Below are 26780 nucleotides of genomic sequence, written 5' to 3' on the forward strand. Positions count from 1 at the left end.
CACTGAAAAAGTGCTGTCCATATGGCGGTGAACGAGAGTAGGGCTGCATTGCAACCTATTCGGATGTTATAACGTCGTAATACGAGTAGTTCTGGTGTGTGTAGTAGAGAATGGAGGGATTTAGCTTAGCACTATCCGCTTCTGCGGGGAGAGATATGCGCATGGGCAGATGGCTCCGAGGAGCGCATGCCTGTCACTATACGCAGGCGCAGCTCAAATGAAGCGTAGCTGGAGTTGGGAATCATAACTAAAAATATAGATTAAAAGCCGACTTGTGCGGCGCGATTCACCGATTCAACTGCACGGCATTTCTTTCTTGAGCATCGTCTTGGATCCAACGCACTGTTCTGAGTCATTTTCCCGCAGCATCATGTTTAATGTGTTCTTCCTCCATGTAAAACCGTTCTTTTCGTCTTTTTTTTTATCCTACATGATATCTTTTTGCACATAGCGTAGAACGCCAAAAAAAAAAAGGTTGCCATTATTTGTAGTGGCGGCTAGTAAGATAAGGTTATGAATTACTCCTTACTGGTGCAAATAATTGAGACTAGTTGATGATTGTCTAATCTTGTGAGAGACCACCGGCAAAAAAAAAAGAAAAGAAATCTTTCAGTTGGCAAGAAGACTACGCACATCTCATAAAACAAAAAGAAAAGCTTCCAGTTGGCGAGACGACTACAGACATCATCTCATTTACTAGACAGCACGCACAGTGCCTCACAAATTCTGTCCGCCCTTGTACACAGGGGTGTCATGGCTTACCGCTCCTCATCCGGGCAGCTATATTGGGTAAGCGCCGTTCGAGCATCACGAGAAAGAGAAAGATGAGCGTTGCGTATGCACGTGCGATCACGCGACTGTGCTGACGGTTGCCGTTCGAAGCTGCTGCTGGAGAAATGCTTATGAACCTCGGTCTTCTGCTGGTCCTCGCTGCGGCGGTGCTGGGCGGCGGATATAAGAGGTGTCCCGACGGAAGCCTTTGCGTCGAAAGTAAGTTGCGTTTTCCACTAGCCGTCTTTGTTACGTTAATGCTCGCTGTATCAGGACAGCCGAATAATGGAGCACGTCTTGGATTTGTAGCTGTACAGCCTGTGCAAGCCGTTGTGGCACTGGCTGTGGCTTTCAGGGGAGTCACGCCGATGGTAAATGCGCTGCACTTGCCTCCGACGCACATGAGCGGCGCTCCATAAAAGCATCGTACCTCGCTTGCATTGTGCAGTGTGACCGCACAACTTCCAGCGCAGCGCTTTGTTTTATCCTCATTTTTTTTTCCTATACTGTGCAGATGCCTCCACTGCAAGTAGCGCGCGATAAAAAAGAGCAACTCGCTCCTTATTGGTATACGCGGGACTACAGCTTCCGCCGCATAATCTCGGTTAACTTTGTTTACTTGTAGTATGCATATTCGTTAAGCATCGTTTCTATAGCGTCGGGCTATTTTTCAAAATGTTATAGCAAATACTTGTAAGGCAATTCCAGCACAGCAAGGCTTTAAGACAGCATGTGCCTTAGATGGTCTGGATTTAGTGCGCTCTCTTCAGAGGGGCTAGAGAGCAGGGAACAAATACTGGTTAATGCCCCAATGATATAGCCAAACCACAGGTTATGTCCCTTGCCGAAGTGGTTTTTATAAGTGCTGCTTCCTGTTCTCACTACCGATGCTTCGGCCCACATAGTGCTATAGGTTCCTCCTGAGCTGGCCGTTCCCTCATACTTTGGCCCGTCATATAGACCACCAGTGCGGACTTGTCATTTCTTAATCCTTTTTATAGGACTATAGGACAGCAGCGGTGGCCTAGTGGTTGAGCATCCGCCTCGCATGCGGGAGGTGCTGGGCTCGATCCCCAGTGCCGACGGGTACCAACCGGTGATACAATGGGTACAAGCTTCCCCTGGCCTGGTGCTCGGCTTAATCAGGGTGAAATGCATGGGAAATGGGTCTTCTACACCACCTTGAGCAAGCGAAAATATACCTTGCGCCATGGCGCTCTTTGGCCGCAGATGCCCTTGCACCATAAAAATTCACTATCATCACCATCACCTTAATCCTTTCCAGATGGAACATGCTGCCAGCTCCCGGTCGGCCGCTACTCGTGTTGCACCATGGCCAACGCCGTGTGCTGCCCCCAGAGGAGCAGCTGCTGCCCGGAGCACTACGTCTGCGACAACGCCTCCAACCTGTGCGCGCCGGCGAACACGGGACACAAGAAAGCCGAGCCCAAGACGACCGCGGCCGTGCCGACGGCGTCCCTCGGAGAGGAGCTCATGATCAAGTGCCCCACGGGGGACACGTACTGTTTCCAGGGCAACAGCACCTGCTGCCGCCAGAGCCCGGACACGTACGGCTGCTGTCCCGACAGGGACGCCGTGTGCTGCAGCGACCTGATCAACTGCTGCCCCCGCGGGTTCGCCTGCATCCGTGGCACGGGCAACTGCGTCCAGACCGCGCCCGTGGGCAAGAGCGCCGTCGGGGATGGCCATGTGCTGCGCGCGGGTCTTCTGGCTGGGAGAGAGCAGCTGACTCTGCCCGCCATGAAGATTCAACGAGGTCACACGCCGCCCTGACGAACCGGGAGATGACGCCTTGGCGGTGCGCGTGCGTGTGTGTTTACATCGGACCCACAATGGGTGCGCCTCGGGCCATCTTGATGCCATCAACGCAAGAAGCCATTGCTTGCGTTGGCAATAGCAAATTACAAGAGGCAATCGGCGCACTCTGTAATTCAGGCCTCTTTCTCATTCTAGGTAGCCTGGCAGCGCGCTGCCATTCGCTTGCGGCTAAGCGCGTGCTCTTCTCGGGGAGCTGCTGAGTGGTTCGCACATTTTCCAATTCCTCTAGTGTACAGTTCTGGATGGGAGATCTATTTTACAGCGCAGCTGTTAAGCGCCCGCTCCTTGGATCGAGCGCCGGTATTGTCGGTTTGTAGGCTAGCAAAAAGGATTCAACCTTAGTAACAGCGCAGCGAGCTATGGAAAGAAGAATGGTACGTGTAACGTTGACAGGAAGTGGGCAGAGTGGGTCAGGGATCGAGCGCGGGTTAATGACATCCTAGTAGAAATCAAGAGGAAGAAATGGGCTTGTGCAGGGCATGTATTGCGAAGTCAAGATAACAGATTGCCCTTACATGGGCAAGGGACTGAATTACAAGGGAAGGCAAGCGTAGCAGGGGACGGTAGAAAGTTAGGTGGACGGATGGGATTAGGAAGTTAGTGGGGATAGGGCGGCCGCAACTGGCACAGGATAGGGTTAATTGGAGAGACATGGGAGAGGCTTTTTATCCTGCAGTGGGCGTAGTCGGGCTGCAGTTGATGTCAGTGTTGTCAGCGTAGGCCGTCGACGTGACAGGCAGAGCGAGTGTAGGAGGGAGGGTTGGTATAGCGCGGTAACAACCCGGATACCGAGCGGGGTGGCTATCGTGGAGTGTGGAGTATAGCAGAGCTCAATGTCGCCTTACCGCTGGCCGACCTCTCAGTTTTTCTTTTCATTGAATTACCCTTTCTCTACCGTTAGCGAGATGAGAGGGTCAAGAATAGTTTGGGAGGGAAGGGGGTATTATGGCGTGAGCGTAGCAATGTGGCACGCCCCGTATGTGGTAGCTGCTTCGAAACGTGCCGCCGCCTCGGAGCGGCGGACTGGGAGAGGAGCGCTAGCTGAAAAGCTGACATGCATCTCAATTTATCAAGCTCAACATATCGCGAGATGAAAATGCCGCGACAGCTGCGCGGAAAATTTTCATTGCCGAGCATCGTAATTTATACTGTAGATTGGTTTTGAGTAAAGGAAATGACGCAGTAACCCCGAACCGCACAGTAAGGGAAGGGATAGAGAAGGGAGTGTAGGAAGACTTGCCGTAGTAGAGGTCTCTGGAATAAATTCGTCCACTTGGGGATCCTTAACGTGCACTGACATCGCACAGCACACGGGCGCCTTTTACGTTTCGCCTCCACCGAAACGCGGCCGCTGCGGTCGGGTAATTTAGCGTTTTCACCGACGTGTCGCCTGTTATTAAGGTATCGCAGTGCTGCTTCCTTTTTATTTAGCAACACTCTTCAAATAGACAATGTTTGTGTTTAGTTGTCATTGCGTGTCTGCCCTTTCCACGGCTCAGCCTGTGAACACGTGCGCAAGCGTTAATTCCCATTGAAGGCAGGTTTACGGTGTAACCATGAATATAAGAAGCGGACATTGGACAATCGCTACACAGACAGGCTTCCTCAGCGAAACTCCTGGATTTCTTCTTTCTCCGTATACGTCCTCATCTCTCTCTCTAACGCTATGCCCTGAGGCACACTTGTCGCAAAAAAAGAGACCACCTCGTGTTCTGAAACTTGCTTACGGCGGCTACCTCGCCGCTCTGCATGGGGGCGCCACCTGACAAAGCACGACACTCGGCCGGTCAGGAGTGCTTTGTCAGGTGGCGCCCCAGCGGCAAGGTTCTGATCACGAGGGAGGCGGACTCTTACTTTTGCTTACGACAGTTCACCTATGTAGTGTCGTCTAACGCAGACACATGCCACAGCACCCGCTGTAGATGTCACCTCCAACATACCATACACAGAGGGCTCTACGTTTATTTGTCAGACTAAGCTAAAACCAACGCTGGCTAAAACGTGAGTCATTCACCCTTTAATTTAAAAACGCTGCCATGCGGGCCATGCCATTGAAATGTGTTTACAGGATTTACCGCATACAATGAGGGCGCAGCTTCGTGTATGCGGCGAGAAACCAACCCGCACTATACATAGCTGCTACCGGCATCCTGGACTGAGGACGGTGGCGAAGAGGAACCGACCATCTCATAACCGAATTCTCAAATATTGGGTTTCAATAAATTCTTGCCATCATCACCATCTTCACAGCAAAATACCTTTAATGTGACTAGTCAGTCTGTATTTTTCGCGCAAGGTAAAAATAACAAACAGTTTTTAATACCACAGTTCTAAGTTATTCCTGCTAGGACTGTGAGGTTTTGTTCCGAGCATTTACTGCATTTGAATGTCGCGGACGTTTCGGTGTAATAACGAAGTTCAGGAGGTCTTTGCCTCGTCAAAACCTTTCGAAGTGAGACCCACAAAAAGTATCGCGTTCGTTCTAGTTTAACATCATGAATACACCAGTAGAACGCTTGCTATCTTCAAAAAAAAAGTGACGTCAGTGCCCTTCACCTTGTAGTCCGAGCTTCCAGCCATCTTTATCACATCACCTGTTTTTAACACATTGTACATGGAGAAGCGGAGTTTCAGCCTGAAAGCTGATGTTTCAAACTAGTTTTGGTCAACGCTTGCTACAAAGTCGGGCCGCGGGACCCTAACGAATCAACTGACCGTGACAATCACTCGACGTCCGCGTTCTTCTGACAAGCGGCCGCCTGTCGCAGCTCGATTAGCCCGCTGTCAGCAGCCGATTGTTCCTTCTGCCACGCCATGACTAGTGGCCTTATGACGTACGTACGTGAATCAGGACAAGCAGTTATCTATATCTCAATGGTTTGCGGTTTTTATCGTCCCAAAGCGACTCTATATGAGGGACATCCTATAGTGGAGAGTTCCAGATAATTCCGGCCACCTGGGGTTCTTTAACGTGCACCGATATCGCATAGTGCATGTGCCTCTAACATTTCGCCTCCATTGAAATGCGACCGCCGGGATCTAACCCGTGTCCTTCGGGTCTGCAGCCGAGCTCCATAACCACTGAGTCACCGCAGCGGCAGCTGTATCTTTGTCATGGCTGTTAACATGATGCGCACCTGCCGCGATGTACTGCGCGGGTGGCTCCTTACCGCTGCCTTGACAAAGCAGATATTGTCATAGCACAAACGTATTGAAGTCCTCACGCAATCTAAACACGTCTTGCAGATCTGCGTTCAGTCTGCGTATCAACCATGTTGTGTGTGTGACATGCGCGACCATGCACAAAGTTACCTCGGTTCATCTGACAAAACACAGACGCTCGCCAAAAAGTTGAAAATTTGCAGTTGGAAAAGTCGCAAATCACGGTGAATTTCCCTCGCCAGACAGGATTCCGGCAACGTTGTATTTCACAAAATAAGGTTGTGCCGGTTTTTTTGGGATGGCGATGCAGGAACACAAAGGAATCAATATGCACATCAAGGCTCCTTTTGACTTCGTTATTCACCATGCCGTTCTTCGAAGCCTTGGTCAGTCTTGGCCTCGAAAGGAAGCTGTATAAGGGGATCGAAAACTATTTATGAGAGCAGACAATTTTTATGAGTACTCCAAATGGGCCAACGTTGTTTCACGCAGTGGACAAGGGCGCACCTCAGGGAGCTGTGCTCAGCACTCTGATATTCAATATTACCCTGACACGCGTAACGTGGAACCTGAGGCAACTATCGGAAGGTTATGCGAAAGGCTGATGGCCAAAATCAAATCGGAGCATAAGCGTGCTCCTCAGGAAGATGAGGTCTCGAATCGCCGGAAGATTGCTGTCATCCCTTACGTCCATGCATTATCACACCGGCTGAAGAAAGTGGGGCGAAAATTTCTAGTTGATGTTGTATTTTCGTCTCGTAGAAAATTAAGCAACATTTGCCGAGCTGTGCAGCGGAAGCGAGAGTCCCAACTAAGAAGGAGGATTGGTGTTGGTTGTACCACAGCACACGCAGAGAGGAGGGTTGAGTGCGTCAAAGGTGTAGTATACAAGATCCCCCTTTCATGCGGTGGGTGGTATGTTGGCCAGACTGGGCGATGTCTTAACGAATGGCTGAGGGAGCATCACAATTCTTTGGACAGGGCAGCCGGTTCGAATTTGGCGCTGCACTGCAGGCAACCTAAGCACACGTGCGCCCCATTGCTTCATCAGACATCCGTCATCTTCAAACATAAAGATCAGATAGTAAGGGAACTAGTAGAGGCATATCATATTGACAAGGGGGGTGCAGCATGCATTAGCAAGCCCTCATTATCATTGGCTAACCACGAAATCACCTGTTTGGAGCATGCATTTGCAGCAAGGTAGATTTAATGTGTTCAGTGATGACGCAGTGTTTCTTGAATATTTTTTTGTTCTGTGTAGTGTTTGGCGGGAATAGTATATGTACACACGTGCGTAATAAATCACCCGTTGAAAGTCAGCGCTCGTGTCGTCGTGTTTGTTCCGTCCTCGTGTTTTTTCTGCGCTGTTTTACCATGGATAACAGTAACCAACTTGCTCAGCTTTCCGTACTTCTAAAGGAAAACATTTATTCAAGGCTATTGACAGAGAGAGTGAGGACTGGCCTTAATGGCCGCGCAGCCAATAGTAACTCTGGGTGCCGCAGTGTCGTCTGCTGTGCATGCGCAAGCGCGCTGAGACGGCAGCCAAGTAAGGGGGGAGCCGTCCTAAAAAAATGTGAGGTAACCGCCTCTCCCGAGTTCTTTCCTTCCTCCAAGTTCCATTATGAATGTGATGCGTAGTGCGACGAAATACCGGTCGGGGGATGGCACTGCCAGTATAGCCGACGTCATTTCCGGTTTTGCTGTCATTTCTGGTCTGATGACGTCACTTTCGGTTTTGTTGAAGAAATTTCTCATCTGTCGATGTCACTTCGGAGCACTGTGACGTCACTGCTGGCCTATGCCATGAGTCATGACTGGTCGTTTGACTCATACACAGTTGCCACACAGCATCCGTCACTTTCGGCCTGGTGATGTCACTTCCGGTTTCGCCATGAGTCATGACTGAACATATGGCTCACACACACATACACAGTTGACACCCTCATGTAACAACAGCACCCATAATTAGAGTCACGACTAGTCATGACATATCACTTCATGCGTGGTCCTATAGCTTTAATGTAACCACTCACACCAGATCGCTACCACAGAGGCAGCAAGACACGCGCCGAGAGAGTGCGACAGCAGACGACACCGGCGATCCGCTCAACTAAGCTCTTATGCTATCGTATAATTGACAACTAGGACTCTTCCTGCACCGGTACAGGAGCAGCTTCATGGGTCACTCTTGGAGGTGGCGTTTGGTGGGGGCAGTCCGACTTGAACCTATTTCTTGGGGTTTAGCCTGGTTTTCTTATGTAAAATTTATGTAAATAAGGGAGCGAAGCGGATTCGTCCACTTTTGACGCCGACAACGGCGGAAATCAGCGTGACAAGGCCGATCGGACCGATTTCCTCCGCCGGAAAAATTCCGCGGTGACAAACATGGCGGTGCCCTTCAAAGCAGGACTCTGCTTCGGACTGAATTCGTCGTTGTTGCTGCCTTTCTCAGTGTGTTCAGTGAACGGTAGCACGGTATGCTAAAGGTGTATAATAACGGTTCCCGTCCTGACAAACAGATGGCGACACTAGGCTGGGCTTATCGTTGCATGTCTGTTACATTAGCGCGCATACGGTTATGGTACACAGACAGCGTCAGTTTATGCTCTTTTCTAACCATATCTGTGCACGCCGCGAGCGGTGCTGCGATTGCGCCTCGCCCGGGCGTCAGCAGTTGAGAATAGGTCCTAGTTTTTCCGGCGAACGAATCCGCTTCACTCGCAGGATTTTTGGACAAGTGTCCGCCTCTGCACTGACATCGAAGCAACGCATGCACAGCACACTGGTGTTTGAATTTCAGCTCCACTGCGGCCGGGATTCGATACTGCGTTCTTCGGCTCAGCAAATTTTCAGACCGATCGTCCCTTATTACGTCTTCAAGTTCTCATTTGACCTTCCTTCCTATTTTTTTTTTCATTTTCTACTCTCCAAGAGTGCAGCAAGCACATCAACTCTCGTGTGACACATGAGAACACCACCGCACAGTTAGAGTCACTCTACCGCACAGTTGGACAAATGGCGCCCTCCCACGGCCATTTCTTGAAGCGTTGGCATGGCAAAGGGCAGTGTGCAACCTTGTGTACAAACATGGTACAAACAGCTTGAGAGACAGTGGCGGCGGCTCCTCCCTTCTATTTGCGTATATAATGTGCTGATCTGTGTGACCGTTATGGTACGGAACTCGAAGTCCAGACAAACATGTTGTGTCACCGGCTGTACGAACACCTACGCAAACATGTCCAGCATCGGCGAGACCATTCACTTCTACCGATTTCCGGCGCGGCCTTACAATCTCGAACGGCGGAAAGCCTGGATATGCGCTGTCCGCAAGCACAGGTGCGTACCGCCGGATTTCACTTGATCAGACAAGTGATGCACCTTCTACGACATGGCACCCACATCATGTTGTGAGGTTATGGTGATGCTGCGGCACTGTCCCGGCAAGAAATCTCATATATGCATCACCCATCTTGCGTGCTTCCCCCATTTGGTTGTGATTCCTCAGAAGTGAAGCAGTCTGGTGTCAGCGCTCTCGTTGCTGACCGCCCCGTTGCACATTCGAGAATGTCCGCTGTGTGCCCTCGAGAAGGAAGCTGTTTCGGTGCTTCAAAATGCCTCCAGTTTTGCAGCAGTGTGCGCGTACTGAAGCAGTGCTGAACTGTGCCTTTCGGTTGGGTGGTGCGACGCCGCCACTTGCACTAGCGTTTGCTTTGAGCCTCTTTGCTTCAGGTGTTATCACCGTGGGTGTTATTCTAGGATATCTCTATTCTTGCAGTTGCACCTGGAAGGTGCCGCATTTGCTCGCTTCTGATTACTTTTACTTATACTGCACAAGTAGCACCGAGCACAACGAGAACATCACTGGAGTGAATAGCGTTCAAGTGCACTCAAGAGCCGATTTTTTAGGTTTTGCAGTAAACGATATGCAACTACTGTCATCCATTTTCAATTATATAAAAAGGTGTCTCATACTTTCTTGGGCGTCATTAGGCTGCGGTAGTGCTTTGAAAAGTCAAAATTACTGCCTTCAAAAAGAAGAGCCTGAAATGCAAGGTCCTGATAACGCAAATACTTTGCACATTTATGGGTGTGCATAAGCTCACATTTATCAAGTTCAGTTGTCAGCTCTGTTTCATATAACACTACATATGTTGCGGGGCCAGTTGGTTCACAATGTTTTGAAAGAAGAGAAATCGTACTTTTTTTTTTTTGCGTTGAACTCGAGACTCATCGTGTGTGTGTTGTGTCCTTCCTTCGAAAACTGTTGGTTTCATATGTTCATCAAAGCACCTTTTAGTGACGACAGGCATTTCTGCTGTGCCACATGAATGCTGGAGGTGCATTGACCCCTGAAGAAGGCACAAAAGAGCATTAATTATATCACAGTTTTTGTGTCTTCTTGATATCGCAGACATTGCTTGGCTGTTAAAGAAACAGCATGAGAGAAAAAAACGAGATTGTACATTATTTACAGGTCACAGCTAGGCTAATACAACATAATGATCCTTGTTTACTTATCCCTTACCCATCTTTATAACAATAAAAACATGCAACGAAAATTTAGTGCCTACAGTCCCTTAACTTCCATTGCTTCTTTAGGATGAGTGTTTATATTTGACCAGAGTTTCTTTTTTGGGGGAGGAAGTGGGGGGGGGGGGGATGTTAGAACATCTACCCACACTGTATTATAAACCTTCAGCAGTCAGCTGTTAACTCCGTCAAGGAAAGAACGAGCATTACTGCACTCATTTTGCATGTGGAGCCACACTTTACTGTGATTTAATTTCAGGGGTGAAGATGCCTGGGAGCCAGCACAGAGCTCACACATCTGCAGTCATCACTTTGCTGGAAATCGAAAGTCTGAAGATCCTAGGGCTCCAAATTACAACCCAACAGTTTTCCCACAAGGCCAGAGAAAGAGGCCATCTACATCTCAACCTCAAGGTTCTCATAGGTACTAAGTGACAGCATGCAGTTTTCTGGTTCTCATTACTTTATTTATAATGAAGCATTTGATTAGTCCAAGCTTTTTTTTGTGTGTGTTTACAGGCAAAAGCTGGACAAGCTTGGCATTCGTTCACATTCTTAAAGTTTTAGTATTTTGGTGCTACGTCTTATCAAGATGCCAAAGTCCTGATCATAAATTAAAATCTTATTGTTATCCAGGTGATATTCTGCAGAGAACTTAAAGATGTTTGAAATATGTGCACTCAAAACAAATGTACCTTTGCACTCAGTATCACCTGCAACACGTCTGGAACAAACCAACTGAGGTTTACGCTTTATAGTAAATCAGTAACTCAGTGCAGCTTCACACCGAGCACCCAACTTGTGCTCTGTTCACAACTGTACTTTTTTCTTTGCATCGATGGGTAACTGCATGAGGGCGGGGCTTGGCTCTTTATTTTTCTCAGTGGTGGGAATGCTGCACCAGTTGCACGAACCTGTACCGTTTCATTAAACGTGCTGCTATAAATTGGTGGTTTTTGATAAAATTGCTCCTAGGCTGCGCAAAATGTTTCAGCAACCAAGAGCTACGTTCAATGCGAAGAGGCTGGGGATGCTGCCCAATGTGCACAGGCTACCACCTAATCTGCAGAGGCATGATTCTAGTTCCTTCTCCCTATACGTGAGGGGAAAGATGACGAACGTAATCCAACTGCGTCCCGTTTCGCGGTGATTGCACATGCAAAGAAAAAATGTCTTTTAAGAGGCTCAGGTAGTGCTGAATTCGGGTCCTGCTAGATTTATAGGGCTTCTGCCCGGCACCGTCATGTGTCCCATAAGGTCAGTGTAAGACCGCAAGAAAGGTTTCGGAAGCCCTCCAGCGCTCCAGCTCTCATGGAAGCTGCTGCAGAACGAATTTTTTCCTGCTACAAAGCCTGCTTCAAAATGCTATATGCCATTCCCACGACTGTTTCCTTTTCCTTTTTTCTTCGTTTACTAAGAAGCAGGGACCATGCCACTGAGAAATAGTTCTGACTTTCCTTAAGAATTGCCAGAAATCATTGGTTTTTGGTTTTGCTGATTTCAGGGTATTACTTAGTTGAAAAGGTCCTTCAAAAAAAGCTGGTTGCCTAACTGCAGAGCTCAAGGCTGTGGCAATGTATCACTAGCATTTGAAGCTAAGTGACTTCTTACTTTCATGCAGAACAGTTTAGGTAGTTTTTTGTTTGCACTTAATTTGTGTTAGGCAAATGTAGCTCTGGAATGAACCATGAAAACTACGCAGCACTCTGGCTGTAAAACATGCGCTATAGTTTCTTCTTGTGTTGCTTATGTGATAATCAAAACTGTACATGCATTGTAATGAAATGTTCATATCCAGTGTGGTGTATATTATCCAGTGTAGTGTTAGAAATAGTTCTGGAATGTCGTGCCCATCCCATTCCAGCTCTTTTTTTGTAGGTTTTTCCATGTACATGAACCAGACTCACTGCACGGCATTGTACATTGCACTTCTAACTTTGCTTGGAATTCACAGGTCCAAAGAAAGACGGACATGTGCGTTTAAGCTCCACTCTACCAGAGGAAGTCACGATGAAGATGACAGTGAGGTACTATTGGCCTTGACAAATTCATCCTCTGTATGATGCTTGCACTCTTAGCAAGAGCTGCTTGTAGATACCAACTTTTTGTCTCCTTTAGTCTTCTAGTCCTGGCTGCCGCACAGGTGAAGAGGTTCATAATAAAGTGCACCAAGTAAAAACACGTGAGGTGAAGTTGATTGTTAATTTTGTGCTTTTGTGGACTTTTGTGTAGTGCATAAAACTTTCGTGCACATCACTATTATGTATTGACTGCATTTCAGGTTGGCACAATGACATCATGTGAGGTTCGTGAGGTATGTGAACTTTTATTGTCCTTTAGATTGACTCACAGATGTTATATAATAGTTGACATCACTATCTCTTCGTTGACTTGGTTTTAGGTTGCCACTATGACGCCTTTTGATGAAGTTCGCAGTGAACGTCGCAAAGTGAAGACACGGCAGGTAAGCACACTGTTCTGCTGCAATAAAATCAAATATGTTCGCAATGTGCTTGCACTTTGGCATGACGCACTGATTCTGTTTCAGATTGGCACACTTACCTTATGCAGTCCTGGTGAACGTCTTTCGAGACCTTGCAGCTTTTCTAGTTTCACAGATGGCACCTCAGCTTCAACGCAAACCTCATCCAAGTATATTTCTGAGCAGTCGATACAGACTGAAGCTGCAATAAAACGCAGCATCACGGTAGGGCCGGATCACAAGCTGGTGTTCTTTGCTGGAGCACAGACAGTGCAGGGAGATAGTGTTGCTATGCAAAGTCTTTGTGCAGCAACCTATGCAGTATTTACATTACTTATGAGCATTATTCCTGATACAAGGACCACATATGAGCTGAGCAAAGCTGATCGGCTTGCCCTTTTTCTCATGAAGCTAAAGACAGGATTGACATATAGCGCCTTGGGTGCTTTATTCGGCATTCACCGTACAACAGCAGCTAGATGCTTTCTTAGTGTTCTCAACACTCTGTATGTAAAAACACAGGACTGGATACAGTGGTACCAGGACAGTGAAGTACTGGATACAACACCTGACTTCTTCAAGGTGCATTATCCAGAATGTGAAGTTGTCATTGACTGTGAAGAGGTCAGAGTGGAGCGGCCTGCACCAGTAGAGATTCGAAATTTGTACTCAAACTCTAAAGGAACATTTTCAGCAAAGTTTTTGTTTGGTATTGCGCCAAATGGTGCCCTGATGTTCTTGAAGGCCTATGAGGGAGGGACCATTGATGGTTCTACAGGAACAAACATGCATGTTGCTTCTATGTTGGAGACAGGGTATATTGTTGCAGAACCTAGTGGCCACTCTGGTCGGGCTGACTTTGCACAGACCAGTGCAATCCTGATAAGGGCTCCAGCTCCAAATGGAGAGAGTTCCAACGATGAGGAAGTACCAGAAATAATTTCTGTTGCCAGTGTTCGTAATCATGTGGAGCGAATGATTCTCAGGCTAAAAGTTTTCAACATCCTGAATCTTCAGCCTACATCTGATCTTCATGATCATATTGAGCAAATTGTTCATGTTATTTGCATTCTCACAAACTTGCAGAGTAGCATTTCAAAAAATTCTGAGTAGTTTTTCTGACATACACATTTTTTGTCATTTGTACAGTGTACAAAACAAATTCATCAAAAGCTTTTTCTAATTTAAAAAAATTTGTACAAATGAACTTAGTGTGTACTGCATAGTTTCTTGCATTTTTGTTGGTAACCAGTCTTGAAGCTTGTTACCCATCGTTGTGTGCACCACAGTAACAAAATGTTAAAACTCGTGAAAAAGTTTTTCACGTGTGAATGATCTCAGGCTGTAGGGCCATAGCAGTGTACCAAAAAATAAAGAACTTGCGTATTGGAACATAAAACTGTTGATGTTTTATTATCTGTTTGTTGTTGTTGAACATAAACAGGAATGTTGTTTTGCCATGTTGGTAGCTGCAATGTTATTGTTTTCTGTCTAAATGGTTGGAACTATTGCATAGCTATACTTATTGCCGCACAAACGTCGTTCTACGGAGTTGAAAAACATCCTTTGATGAATGTCCTTTAAAGTGCAGTATTGCATTATCTGTGTGGGTATGTGGCTTCGCCATGATGTTGGTGGATGACAATATTTTGAGCGTGAGCCAGAGACAGCGCAAACATTGTGAGCCTCGGTGCGCAAGGCAGCTCTCCAATTAGCAAAGTCTGCTCTGTTGACAATCCATGAATGATAAATGTATGACACGACCACTAGCTAAGGAAGTAAGTGAAGGGTAATTTTATTTTACTGATGAAGGTGTCTTAGCGCGAGTTAACAAGGTCATTACCAGACGGGGACAGCACACGATGCTAATGTTCAAGACTTGAAAGTTAGTGCCGTATGCTGCCCATTTTGGATCCTTGCCAATTCGTGCAATCACACCTTCATCAGTGCGCGCTAGCAACCAGCCCAAGAATTAACCCTCTTGTATTTTACATTGCCTGTTCCATGCACCACTGCAAGGAACGATAGACGAGGTTTCAATATATGTATGTCACTAGACGGCGCTGCCTCCCTGTGGTGGCACATGAGGAATATCGACATAAAATGGAGAAAGCGAACTAAAAATTGTCATTCAAATATTTGGACAGCAGTAAGGAGGCAAACCAGGAATTATCCTCTAAGAAAAAAGTTAAAGAAACAGAGGGGTCAGAGGAAAACGGGATACAGACAAAATCGGCACTGCGAACATGCAAAATGTTGAAGCAAAAAATTGCCAAAGAAGATATCTACGATAATTCTAGCAGAAAGTAGAAGCTCTTTGTTGTTAAAAGCCATGGCAGCAGTATTGTGGACTAAGACATACCGAGCCAGTCACAAGTTAGTAGGTACATTATATGGAGCGTGTGAAGAGGAGGAAACGGTTGAACACTTGATTCTTTTCTGTAAAGCACATCACTCTACACTTAGCAGCAACGAGGCTTATTACTGTGTTAGCATTAGAAGGGTCTTGCAAGCAGAAACAGCGACGCCATCACGCGTGACTTGGCGCGTGACCTGGGATATAAGGAACATAAAGAGTATGCCACCTCAGATATAATGAACTATGTTGTAGTAATCTCGGATATTACGAGCGTTCATGCGTTCACCTCGGATATTGCGAAATTTCGTGCGCTACCTTGGATTAATGAACATAAGTATGCAACATCGGATACAGCGAACTCTCATGTGTTGACCTCAGATGTAACGAACCTAAGTGCGCCACCTCGGATATAACGAACTGTAGTTTGTCAGCCTTGGATATAACGAACATTTGGCTGCTAACGCATTCGAATGATACACCAAGGATCACATAAGAAATTTTTAAAATTTTTTTTGCCAGAGAGCGTTAATACCCCCGATGTCAGAAAAAATTGGTCGGTGTCGACCGTTTGAAGACGGTGCAACCGGTCGCTCCGGCAACCTAGGTGGGTCACCTAAGCAATGTGACATGGTGTCATCACAACCTGCCCACCGGATTGTGAGTGGACTGAGCACCGTAGCAGGTGGCAGTTAAATTAATGATTGCTCGTGAGAGGTTGCTCAGAAAGAGAAACCTAGGTGTCGCAAGCTCTTGCGATAGCAGATGGCAGCACCTGCCATCGCAGGGCAGTGGTGCATCGCTTAACCGCTGCACCACTTTGCCAGGAGTGGTATGAGGGCTCTCAGCGATCTATGAATGTAAAGTCGAGAATTACCAATTCCGCGTATATGGGCATTAACGCTATTGCGTCATACCCTCAAGGCGAAGCTGAAGTGTCCCCTCCACTTTTTTTTCTTTCAAAGCATTGGGGTTATTTAAGGACGACAGAGGGAAAATGACTTTAAACGGGTAGAAATAACCAAGCGGAGGTTACCTGACTGATAGCTAAAATCAAGGCAAGAGTAAAATTTCATCCATGCTCTGAAGGAGGTTGTGGAATGGCTGGCCCTAAATGCTATAAAAGAGGAGTGTACGTCTGCCCGTAGGGAAGGACTCTGGAATGTTTTCGACCACCTGGGGATCTTTAACGCGCGCACTGACATCGCACAGCACACGCGTGCCTTTTGCGTTTCGCCTCCATCAAAACGCGGCCTCCGCGGCCGAGGTTGAACCCAGGTACGACGACTCTGTAGCTTAGTGAATTGGGGCTGCCACTGAATAATGAGTGCGTCAAAAACTTTATTCAGCTTAAGGAGGGCTGTGATGTTGCTCCCCACGGACGGGGTCCTCAGTCCAGGGCTGCGACAGCTGCCCTGACCCTATGTACAGGCCCGCTGTCGGTGAGCTGTTGCAGGGCCGGGCAATTCGTCGCGGGCACTTCCCATGAAGAGAGAGTGTGCTTCACGATGGGTGGGAATCCTGGTGGGTTAGGAGATTGTCATAAAGAGTGGTGTATAGATGGTTGGGAGTTTTCGCATATGGGGCTGGTGGAGGGGGGTGGGTGTTGAGTGGGGAAGAACAGGATTCTGTGGTAGAAGTTCGGATGGCAGTTGCTTGGAATTTGTCGCCAGATGCGGGCCTCTCCGCTTTGGTGAGGTTAGGGTGGTATGCGGGGAGAGTTCTCCTTTCTGTTCGGTAGTGGTATAGCTTGTCGGAGAACGTGGGTAACTCAGGAACGTCCATTTCGGCCTCGTTGGGTTCCGTTTCCCGGCACCTGACAGGTAAGTTCTCGGTCGAATAATGACGCACTGCTTCGAAACAGCGTGAAAAGGCAAAGAACCTCAGGTGATCGAAATTTTCGGAGCCCTTCACTACGGCGCCCTTCATATCCTGAGCGGCTTTGGGACGTTAAGCCCCATAAAACCATAAACAACAAATGCATAGCTCGCACAAGACGAAGTAGGCGAAGAATGGGAATCTTAATTATTATTGACAAAAGAAACTCTAGTTATAGATATTCGCTCAGAGAAAAATCAAACAGGCAAGTGCTTGCTGGATAGTTGTACACTAGAAAACTAAGAATGGCCCGAAAAAAAAATTGAACTGAGGGAGTGTGAGCAAACCTCACAATTTTTACCAAGCCATGGTCAGATTTTGAAACAACCTAGGCCTCTACACGGAGCGTATATTTGAAGGGCTGAGACGTGTATCCGTGGCCGAACCAAAGGCCAATTGCAAATCCGAAACGCCAACTACACTCCGAACACGCATTTGCCGCGCAAAAGAAACAAATATCACCCTCAATCTACCGCAGCTAAGTGCCACGTGCCGAACACGGGCTGACGCCACCAGCACTACCGAGTTGTGTAGTGTTTTCGCACATGTTTAAATGTGTTATTGACGAGAAGAATCGCCAGAGGCAAAATTTGCCGCTGACATAGAGGTTACGCCTTGTCCAAGTGGGGTTTGCTGAGGGTCAGAGACCTTACGAGGCTTGCGCAATTTGCGCATGGTGAAGCGCACGCTGTCTGGTCTCTATACTGCATCATTTCGTAGGTAATTAATTGCACAGGGCATGTCATACCTGCAGCAATTCTGGACAAAAGCATTTTTGAGCGGGACACCGTTTATGAACGCAATTTTTTTTTTCATATAATGTAAGAGTTCACTATAGCAATCAATATAACCGCGGATCACCCGACGGCAGTCTTGTATTTTTTTATTCACGTTTTTGCTATCGTCAAAAGCGTTCCCTATTGGTTTTCTGTGGCAGTCTTAACTGTTCGGTGCAATCCCTGGAAACACTTTAGAAGAATATTTTGCAACATATCAGAATAATGGATCATTACCGTCAATATTTACATAACAGTGTCTCACAATTTTGGCTTGGTTTTTGGTTTTTTGGGGGGAAAGAAAATGGCGCAGTATCTGTCTCACATATCAGCGCCAATTTTCAAAATTTTTGCCCGAGAGAGCTGGACTTGTGTGTCTTAAATGGCTGCGTTCACGTGGTGATACGGCGGGCAGCGTCCGAAGTCTGCGGGGCATGGCCGTCACGTACGAAAGAAGAAATGGCTGGTGATTATTGTGAGACGTCATTTGATCTCAAGTGAAAGGTGCCGCGTGTTAAATTATTCGCTTCAAGACATCTGGGAAACAACTTAGCAAACTTTGAATAGCAGTCGGACACGGCTAAAGAACGAAGAGACAAATGGCCCTCATTGGGAGGCCCTCCAACCAACGGCGTCGACCTATTGTGAAGACATCGCAGTCGAAAAAGCTTGCACTTGCGATGCTACGCTAGCCACGTGCAAAGGGTTGACCGCGACGTCATGACAATAGGTCAACGCCATTGGTGGGAGGGCCTTCATCTGCCGCCAAGACCACGGAGCGTGGTTAAGACCGACGGTGCAGCTGGCTCTGTAAAGAGCGAGAGGGTGCGTCGCGATCTCAAGAAATCGCGCTGAACACCATCCCGCGCCACAAGAAATGCACGGTGCTCAAATAGAGTCCAAGTTTGTACGAGATAAAAATATATATATAAAACAGGATGGCGTCGTTCCTATCTGCCGCTCTCCCGTGGTGATCGCGGAGGCGTCGCGTACAAGACGCGAAGAGCTCAGAAGGCCTCCGACCCGACTATCAAGACCGCTATCTGAGCTCCCTGCAGCCACGAGACTGTGCCGATAAACCCCGTCGGACGAAGGGAAAGTTTTTCGCCCTGACAGCGCACGGTTAGTTTGGCTCAAAATGGCACCCGGGATCTACGTATTCGCGCTCCTCCTTGGGCTCGCCGCAAGTCAGAAGACTTGCCCGGATGGATCGCTGTGCCACTCTGGTAAGCCCATATATTTACGTCATTCTTCATACACTTAGCCGAAAGCAGTCGGCAGCCATTGATGTCAACGCCAGCCGACGCACAAAAGCTAAGTGCGCCGTTGTAAAACAGAATTTAACAGTTTAGGGTTAAATGTGTGTATAGATGAGCTCTAAAATCAAGGGTCAAGGCATCGTGCCGCGCCAACTGATTCCGCCATTACATACGCATGCACACAAGCTGACGTTATGTAAAATGAGAAAAGGACAACCGCAAATGGTACACAGAGCGCTGTCATTTTCAATTATTTATTCCCTCTGCCCTTCCAATCACAAGGCTAATGCAAATGTCCGTGTTCATTAACCCTTAGCCTGTGCTTCCGGTTGCGTTAACAGCTGTGCGCTTCTTACACTTCTGCTATCACGCGCACAAAATCATCTGTCCTCGAATTTACTTCGATTGTGTGCTTGTCGACTGCGCGAAAACAAAAAAAAAACCTTGCTCATCACTTTCGTTTTCAGCAGCAGTGAGCGTGTCATTATTGCTATTATGCTTGATATGTTTGTCGGCTGAATTTTTACATGCCAAAGCAGCATTGCGAGCAGTGAGGCATGCCGTGTGGAGGGCTGCGGCCTATTGTCTGATACAACTCAAGAATGGAGCGGCTTTCCCCCTTCAAAGGACCCCCTTCCAAAAAATGGCGTCGGCCGGTTCTCGTGAGCCTGTTAGCGTGCAGGGAGGGGCGAAAGAAAGGGAATAGTCCCCTCCCCGCATTGTCACACTATTAACGAGGATTGGCCGACGCCATTGGCTGGAAGAAGGTCCTTTGTCAGGGAAAAGCCGCTTCGTTCTTGAGTTGTACCCGACTATATTTTCGACCGCCTGCAGTTTTGTTATATACCATGCGTGCACCGGATTATTATTATTGCTGTTATTGTTTGCTTCATAAACATGAAATATTGTCGCCTACAAACAGTATACGCTTACAGAAAGTAAAAATTGGCTGGGGTTCAATCCGGCTGAACCTAGCTGACGGAGCGGAAGCTCAATTAATCATGGTCAGACACGGTTTGCTGGTCTACGATACACGGCCGAAGCACTGGTTCCAGCGCGCGACTCCTCCGTGGCTATCTGCGAACGTCAAGCAACGCTTCGCGCTTTTGTATTATCTGATCAGATGAACGGCGAGTCGCGTGGTTCAGCGTAACTCTGCGAGGAGAGCGTTGAATCACTTCGTTCAACGCAGTTGCGAAGGCGAGCGAACTTCCGACGGCTTCGCGCGCCGCAGCTGCGCAGAGGCGCGGCGAGTCACATGGTATGACGTCACAGCGACACCCGCTTCTTCTTCGCTTCATTCTTCAGAGCGACATGACCTTGAGGCTTTGCACGGGAAGAGTAGAGCTCCCGCTCTAAACCGCATATCACACGTGCACGACACGCAAACATAAAGTAGATAATCGGGGTTTGCTAAAGTGAGACAAATTTACAAGCGCTAGAAGTGACTTTCTGAAAGAAAACTAGGCGTTGGGGGGATGAGGGAGAGGGTGCAATAAGTCTGGAGAAGGGCAGTGCTTAAATCACTGTGTGACAGGTCTACCGCCGCCCACAAACTTAGCACGAATGCTCTAGCGCGTGGCTTGCACTGATTGACAGTGTTTGCGGCGGCTGACGATAGCAGGTACTCTTCATCTACCTCTTCAACGGCCTAGGACCCAACGCTGCGTGGCGCTGTCAGTCCAAGCCGCGCGCTCGAACATTCTTATTAAGTCTGGGGACGGCGTTGAGTCAAGTACACCGTGTGCCTAGCCATTAGTAAAAACAAACTTTTTTCTACTTGCCTCTTAGGCTGCATATACGAGGCCATTCTAGAGGTATTTGTCCTGCTGCAACCTCTTAATTTTTTTTCTGTGGGTGAAAAGCACAATATCGCTCATTAATTTTGGCTCACTATACGTACAAAACGATGCGATTACAGTTTTCTCTATTTTTTTCCCCCGTCAGGCGACACATGTTGTAAGCTGAGTAGCAGCGCGTACACCTGCTGTCCTCTGCCAAACGCCGTCTGCTGCAAAGACCGAGAACACTGCTGCCCATCGGGTTACCTCTGTGACAACGAAACGGACGCCTGCAAACCGGCCGGAACCATAGGAGTGGCACAAACGGCGTTCCTGTCGCAGGTGGTCGGGAATACCAGGCGCGAGCCTCGTAAGAACTACGTGCTCTGCGGTGCCCAGGGTGAAGCGGTCTGCCCCTCCAGCCACACCTGCTGCACGACGGGAGAGGAGAGAGCCGCCAACCACAGCTGCTGCCCGTCCAAAGACGGCGTGTGCTGCGCGGACGGAAAGCACTGTTGTCCTCGAGGGACGGCCTGCGACCTTGTTGGTGGGCGTTGCATCCACAACGAGGCCTTTGATGTACCAGAAACCAGAACATTGACACTCACCCAGGCGAAGCCGCTCAAGAACGAGATGGCGTCTGCGGAAGCCATCCGTGCCGGTTACAATGCCGGTCCTTGTTCGCTCGGTGATGTCTTGTGTTCAGACGGTGTCTCCTGTTGTCCCGCAACCAACACGTGCTTAGGTGATAGGTGCATTCCGGGATCCCGTTCCGTACAGCAAACTGTCGTACCCTGCCGTGACGGCAAGTCGCATTGCCCCGATGCATACACGTGTTGCCAAGCACCCGATGGATCGTACAGCTGTTGTCCACTGGAAGACGCCGTGTGCTGCGGTGACTACATCCACTGTTGTCCCAAGGGCACTCGGTGTAATCCTGATCGCGGCGCCTGTCAGAAGGCAGGCCTTGAGCACGTGCCCTGGAGTATTAAGGTTCCCGCCACTGTCTCGTAGAGTTCTCGTCGAGAGATGCAGATTTGAATTTCCTAAAGTAGCTGCCACCTGCGTTGCACAGACAGTGAAGCTCCAGCCTCACAAAATGTTCAATAAACAGTCTATGTGATCTCTATGCATGGTCTATGGCTTGACTAAAATCGGGCGGCTGGGCGCGAGGAGCGACGAGTTGACTCCGACAAGAGGCAAAGCCGGAAGGGGAGGTTTCAGTATACGTCAGTGATGAAAGACTTCTGACGCGAAAGAATGTACGCGTTGCGAAAGCCTAAAGCAGCAACCATGTGGCTTGAAACGGCGGCACAACCATTTTCTTGATGCACACATGGGGACATTTTTTTTTGCAGTTCAGGGCGACAATTAATTGCTAATAGAAATTATGTATGCGCACCGACAAGCGTTCGCTGTTGCCACCTTTTTGTTTTTCCTCGCGCTCTGCTCAGCGTACACAGCTCAATCTCAATTGTTCGCCCGCCATGTAAAACTGGAAACAACATTAATAACCAATAAATGCCTTCAGCCCGTGAGTCTGTCCCGCCAACGAGCTTCGTTTTCCCCTGTGGGCGCGGAAAATGTTTAGTCTGAAAAAGAAAGGGATCTGCTCGCGTTCTTGGCACGCCGCACAATGACACTGAGGTCCCACGGTGCCGTGCTATCTTTGGCTCCCCTATTCTAAAACGTAGCGCATGGGCCGTGGAAATAGGAGGAACAATGAGCCGCAGGCCTGCACGGCGCTATCAAAGTCGCACTATCTGAGCTTGAAAGCACGGGACTGCGCTGATAGACGACAGCTTCGCCTTCGCACGCGACAGACAGCTTTTGATTTACCGAGGAAGCAAAAACACCCCATCAAGGCGCGGTCCGTTGACGCTGGCAACAGGAAATAATGGTTCCAGCGATCTACATATTCGTTGTCTTCGCGGGACTCGTCGCGAGTCAGAAAACCTGCCCAGATGGATCGCTTTGCAACACTGGTAAGAAAGACACAAGTAACGTGCTTACATTCATCGCCTGTAGGGTTACATTCTCAGCAATCGACGCGGTATTCATTTCTGCTTTTCGTTACTTGTGACGGCCCAGTTCGTTTATACCCTGCATGTGTTGACACAGGTGGAAAGCCCTGGAGGTATATATGCAGTTATTTTCGCAGAGGTCGTAAGGCACAAAAGCTTTAGCGGATATTATTGCCTCAAGGCACATAAATGACGAATTATATCAACGGGAAAACATTTGCAGAACTAAAGAGTAAGTCATGCGAAGCTCAGGGGCAGTCGTAATGCTCTCGTGTCGTTTACTGTTTTACTACACCGGACTTATAGCGGTGCAGTGCAAACGGTGAATACTGCATACAGCAAAACTCTGAGTGATTATCCTTTCTCATCGTGTCTTTCGGTCTGCGATATCATCAGTTACAGGGACGAATCCAGTGGAGGAGGAGAGGAGACGGTGTAGCAGCGGCTCCCCCCCCGTCTCCCCCTTTTTTCCATAAATCCGCCCCTGATCAGCCCTTTCTGTCCTACAATTTCCAATCTTTGCCTATCAATCAACACCTGCAAATCAATTGGCAATAAATGTTAATTATATCGCACATGTAATTTCCGTTCACTCTTGCCTTCGCTGTAGGCGACACGTGTTGCAAGTTGAGGAGCAGCAAGTACACATGCTGCCCTCTGCCCAATGCCGTCTGCTGCAAGGACCAAGAACACTGCTGCCCGTCGGGTTACCTCTGTGACAGCGAGACGGACGCCTGCAAACCATCCGGAACCAATGGAGTGGCACACGCAGAGTTTCTGTCGCGGGCGCTCGGCAACACCAACAAGCCCAGTAGGTTAAACTACGTGCTCTGCGGTGACCACGGTGAATCAGTCTGCCCCTCCAGCCACACTTGCTGCACGACGGGTCTGGAGATATCCACCAACCACAGCTGCTGTCCGTCCAAAGACGCCGTGTGCTGCTCAGACGGAAGGCATTGCTGTCCCCAAGGGACGACCTGCGACTTAACTGCGGAGCGGTGCGTGGCGGGGACTAGCTCGACGAGGCTTGGGCTGGCGACGCAACTCAGCAAGACACAGACGTCGATGAAAACTGTACTTGCTCAAGCCTTAAAAGACAGCCCCTGCAATAGAGGTCCTGCATTGAACACCGGCGAATGCCCACCGGATTACTATCAGTGTCCGTACAGTAGTGTTTACTGCTGCCACGTGGGCTGTTTGTGTACCTTCTCGGGCGCATGCGTGCCGAAGCCGAGCTCTGTGATGGGGGCTGTCGTGCCCTAGGTGCCTCGCCGGCATGTCCCATTACCCACGTTAACCCCGTACTGTAATTCGCATTCCGGATCGCCGAGCTGATATCCACTGCAAGGCGCCGTGTACTGCGATGACCATGCACGTCCAGTGCCACTGACTTCCGTACACATGCCTAGAGTGATTCTACACATGCCCGCTATAGAGCGCTCTAACGGCGCGCTCCGGGGTATGTATACAGTCAGGCAAAAGTTTACGGGATGCGGAATCGCGGTCAAAAATTTATTTCTGCGTTTCCGCTCTAGACAGTCGGCTCATATTTTTTCCGATGATAAGGCACGCGTGTCTCCTCTTATCCTATTGTTTTTCATTGACTTGCTTTGCCCGACCGCACCGAATTTTTTTTCCCCGCGAAACCACATCCACCAAACTTGTTGCTGACATTTGTCAATGATGGCTCGGCTCACTGTAGCTTTTTTGAAACGTGAGAAATAAACCACGGCCCATTTGAAAGCGATGGTTTACAGTACACGTTGAGCGGCATATGAACCAAGGCACTCACACCTGACTAATCTAGACCGGAGAAAATGTTTATTTCACACGAAACGCGACCACAGAATGCAAAAAGCCAATTCAGCAGCGAGAAGAGGTAATCGATGCGTTGTGGGTGTGAAAAATGAGATCCATGCAAGGGGACAGAATGCCGAAAGAAACTCCGGTCCATAATCAGCGCGGCATTCTTTCCGGCTTTCCGCAGCAGCGCCTCGCGGAAAGCCAACGACACGCGACCGCATGTTCCCTTTAACAGTGGACCATACATTACATTGGCTGGAGTACTCTCAACATGCAGCGGATAGACCTCGCAATTTTGCCCATAACACAGGGCCAAGCACTTCTGTGTGCTGCTGAAACTTAGCACTAGTAAAAGGGATGCCAATATAGGCCAATGCCAATGAATGGAGGGCCTCGTTTGAGGAAAATTTACCACTTCATTCTTGAGCTGTATCAGACTGTAGTAAAAATACTCTATGCCTCCTTCTAGGTGTGTTTGTCGGGCAGGAAATGACGAATTTATTGCTGAGAAAACCGCATGTATAACTTATTTTCCCGCCACTCAGTTATAACTCGTGACACCATAATTGGACTCAGTGATCATTGTTGTTTAGTGAATGGCGATGAAGCCTAGCCTCAATTATTCGCGCATTGAGAAACGGCGTCGAAGCATGTAATTTACGCACAAAATTGGCTGATGACGATGACATCTGCGTCTCATTTCCTGGCCTTCTAAAGCCTACAAAATCTCAACTTTCAGTTATAAGTGGCGTCTTCGTCGTTAAAGTATGGCAACGCCGATACATAAAAACTTGAATTCGTCCTCAGTGTCCCATTAGAATTTGCCAAAATACAAAGCTGACAAATTGCGCGACCGCTGGCGCGTGTCTTATCCTTACTGCTTCCAGCTCTTACAACAGACGCTGCTGTGCTGATGTGTTTCAGTGTACAGGAGGCTATGAAAGATTTACAAACAAGAACGGCACTCTGGTCATTAGCCTCGGGCGCAAAGAGGCGGCACTTAAGTTACCAGTATCAAAAACACCTGGGTACAAAAGCAATGCTGGCACTGCACTGCAGTTCAGAGCGCACGACATGTTATTTCAGCAAAGGAAGTCAGCTTCATCAATGATTATGAACTGAAGGTACATCAACAAAGCTTTTCGTGCCGCTCCCCGTTTCATTACCGAGGAACAAATTACTTACCCTGCTACGAGAAATTTGAAATGCAGAAGCACCTATGAGTTTGAGTCTGTGCTTTTTATTTGCTTTATGTTCATTGTTTGTTAGCCGCTACTCATTCTACGGTAATAAAAGTAAAAACTAGGTTGTTAAGGCACCCAGTGGTTGTCCGATCCCCTCAGAACATGCCATCTAAGTATCCTATAGTGTCAGCAGTATTACAGCAGTATAAAAATGCAAGAAAAAGGTTTTAACCATGAACATTGAACTTGCGAATCTTTGAGGCAGTAAAACCAGTTCTTAAAGTTAGGGGGGCCTGGGCGGGTCTCAGAACTGTCCACCAGTACCGGTAAGGGATCCGAGGCCCTCCGTGCTAGAGTGCAGAGACTGCATGAATCCGAAGCATGCAACCATTTTGTATTCTTCTCGGCAGTGGTGGTCAAAGCATTTCTGCTCTATCATTTCGAAAATTTTGCTGCGATCTTTAATAAGGATCATTAAAATATTTTCTAAAGCCAGAGACTGAGAAAAATAGATAGTTGGCAGCACAACACAAAGGGTGGAAGGAAAAAGGAAACCTGTGCCCTCACGCCACGACTCAGTCCAGAGCTGGCCTCTCAGCTCCATGGCTACACAACAACGAGCACACTGGCAGAGCATGGAAATCGTTTGTTTCAGGTCTGTGACATTAAGTGAGCATACAATGACGTTTAAAAATAAGTTCTCACCTTCAAATGAAACAACAGGCCACCAGCCACTTTCTCTCTCTCTCTCTATTTCCCTCTCCACCTGACCTCGAATCCCTAGAGACCCCCCCCTTTGATGGAGCCAGGCTTTAAGCACTGAGTAAAACAAAGATTTTCAGCTGGACACATAAATCACAAAGCACACTTCTATTAATCTAGTAGTTGTTTAAAAGACAGATGAATGTCACCAGACAGAAACCGAGGAG

The 26780-nt window shown here is 48.1% G+C and overlaps 3 protein-coding genes across 3 annotated transcripts in view; all 3 read left to right on the forward strand.

Annotated features, from left to right (window-relative positions):
- Positions 1-24262, forward strand: part of LOC144124250 (progranulin-like) — a 343413-nt gene extending 319151 nt beyond the window's left edge. The window contains exons 2-5 of the mRNA XM_077656892.1: positions 18921-19026; positions 21007-21850; positions 22722-22825; positions 23475-24262. Coding sequence (XP_077513018.1) covers positions 18939-19026; positions 21007-21850; positions 22722-22825; positions 23475-24127 — 1689 coding nt within the window. The 5' untranslated portion in view covers positions 18921-18938 and the 3' untranslated portion in view covers positions 24128-24262. The remainder of the gene's footprint in view (positions 1-18920; positions 19027-21006; positions 21851-22721; positions 22826-23474) is intronic.
- LOC144123462 (progranulin-like) lies at positions 846-2597 on the forward strand. The gene is made up of 2 exons (XM_077656282.1): positions 846-990; positions 2057-2597. Exons 1-2 carry the CDS (start codon positions 897-899, stop codon positions 2563-2565), a joined length of 603 nt encoding a protein of 200 aa, XP_077512408.1. The 5' UTR covers positions 846-896; the 3' UTR covers positions 2566-2597.
- On the forward strand, positions 8825-17200 carry LOC144125397 (uncharacterized). Its single transcript, XM_077658748.1, has 7 exons — positions 8825-9114; positions 10568-10732; positions 12263-12335; positions 12427-12495; positions 12590-12622; positions 12710-12772; positions 12857-17200. The coding sequence occupies exons 1-7, from the start codon at positions 8831-8833 to the stop codon at positions 13901-13903; spliced, it is 1734 nt and encodes a 577-aa protein (XP_077514874.1). The 5' UTR covers positions 8825-8830; the 3' UTR covers positions 13904-17200.
- Positions 24263-26780: the final 2518 nt, after the last annotated feature.

Source organism: Amblyomma americanum, chromosome 3 (genome assembly GCF_052857255.1).
Source record: "Amblyomma americanum isolate KBUSLIRL-KWMA chromosome 3, ASM5285725v1, whole genome shotgun sequence".
NCBI lineage: Eukaryota > Metazoa > Arthropoda > Arachnida > Ixodida > Ixodidae > Amblyomma > Amblyomma americanum.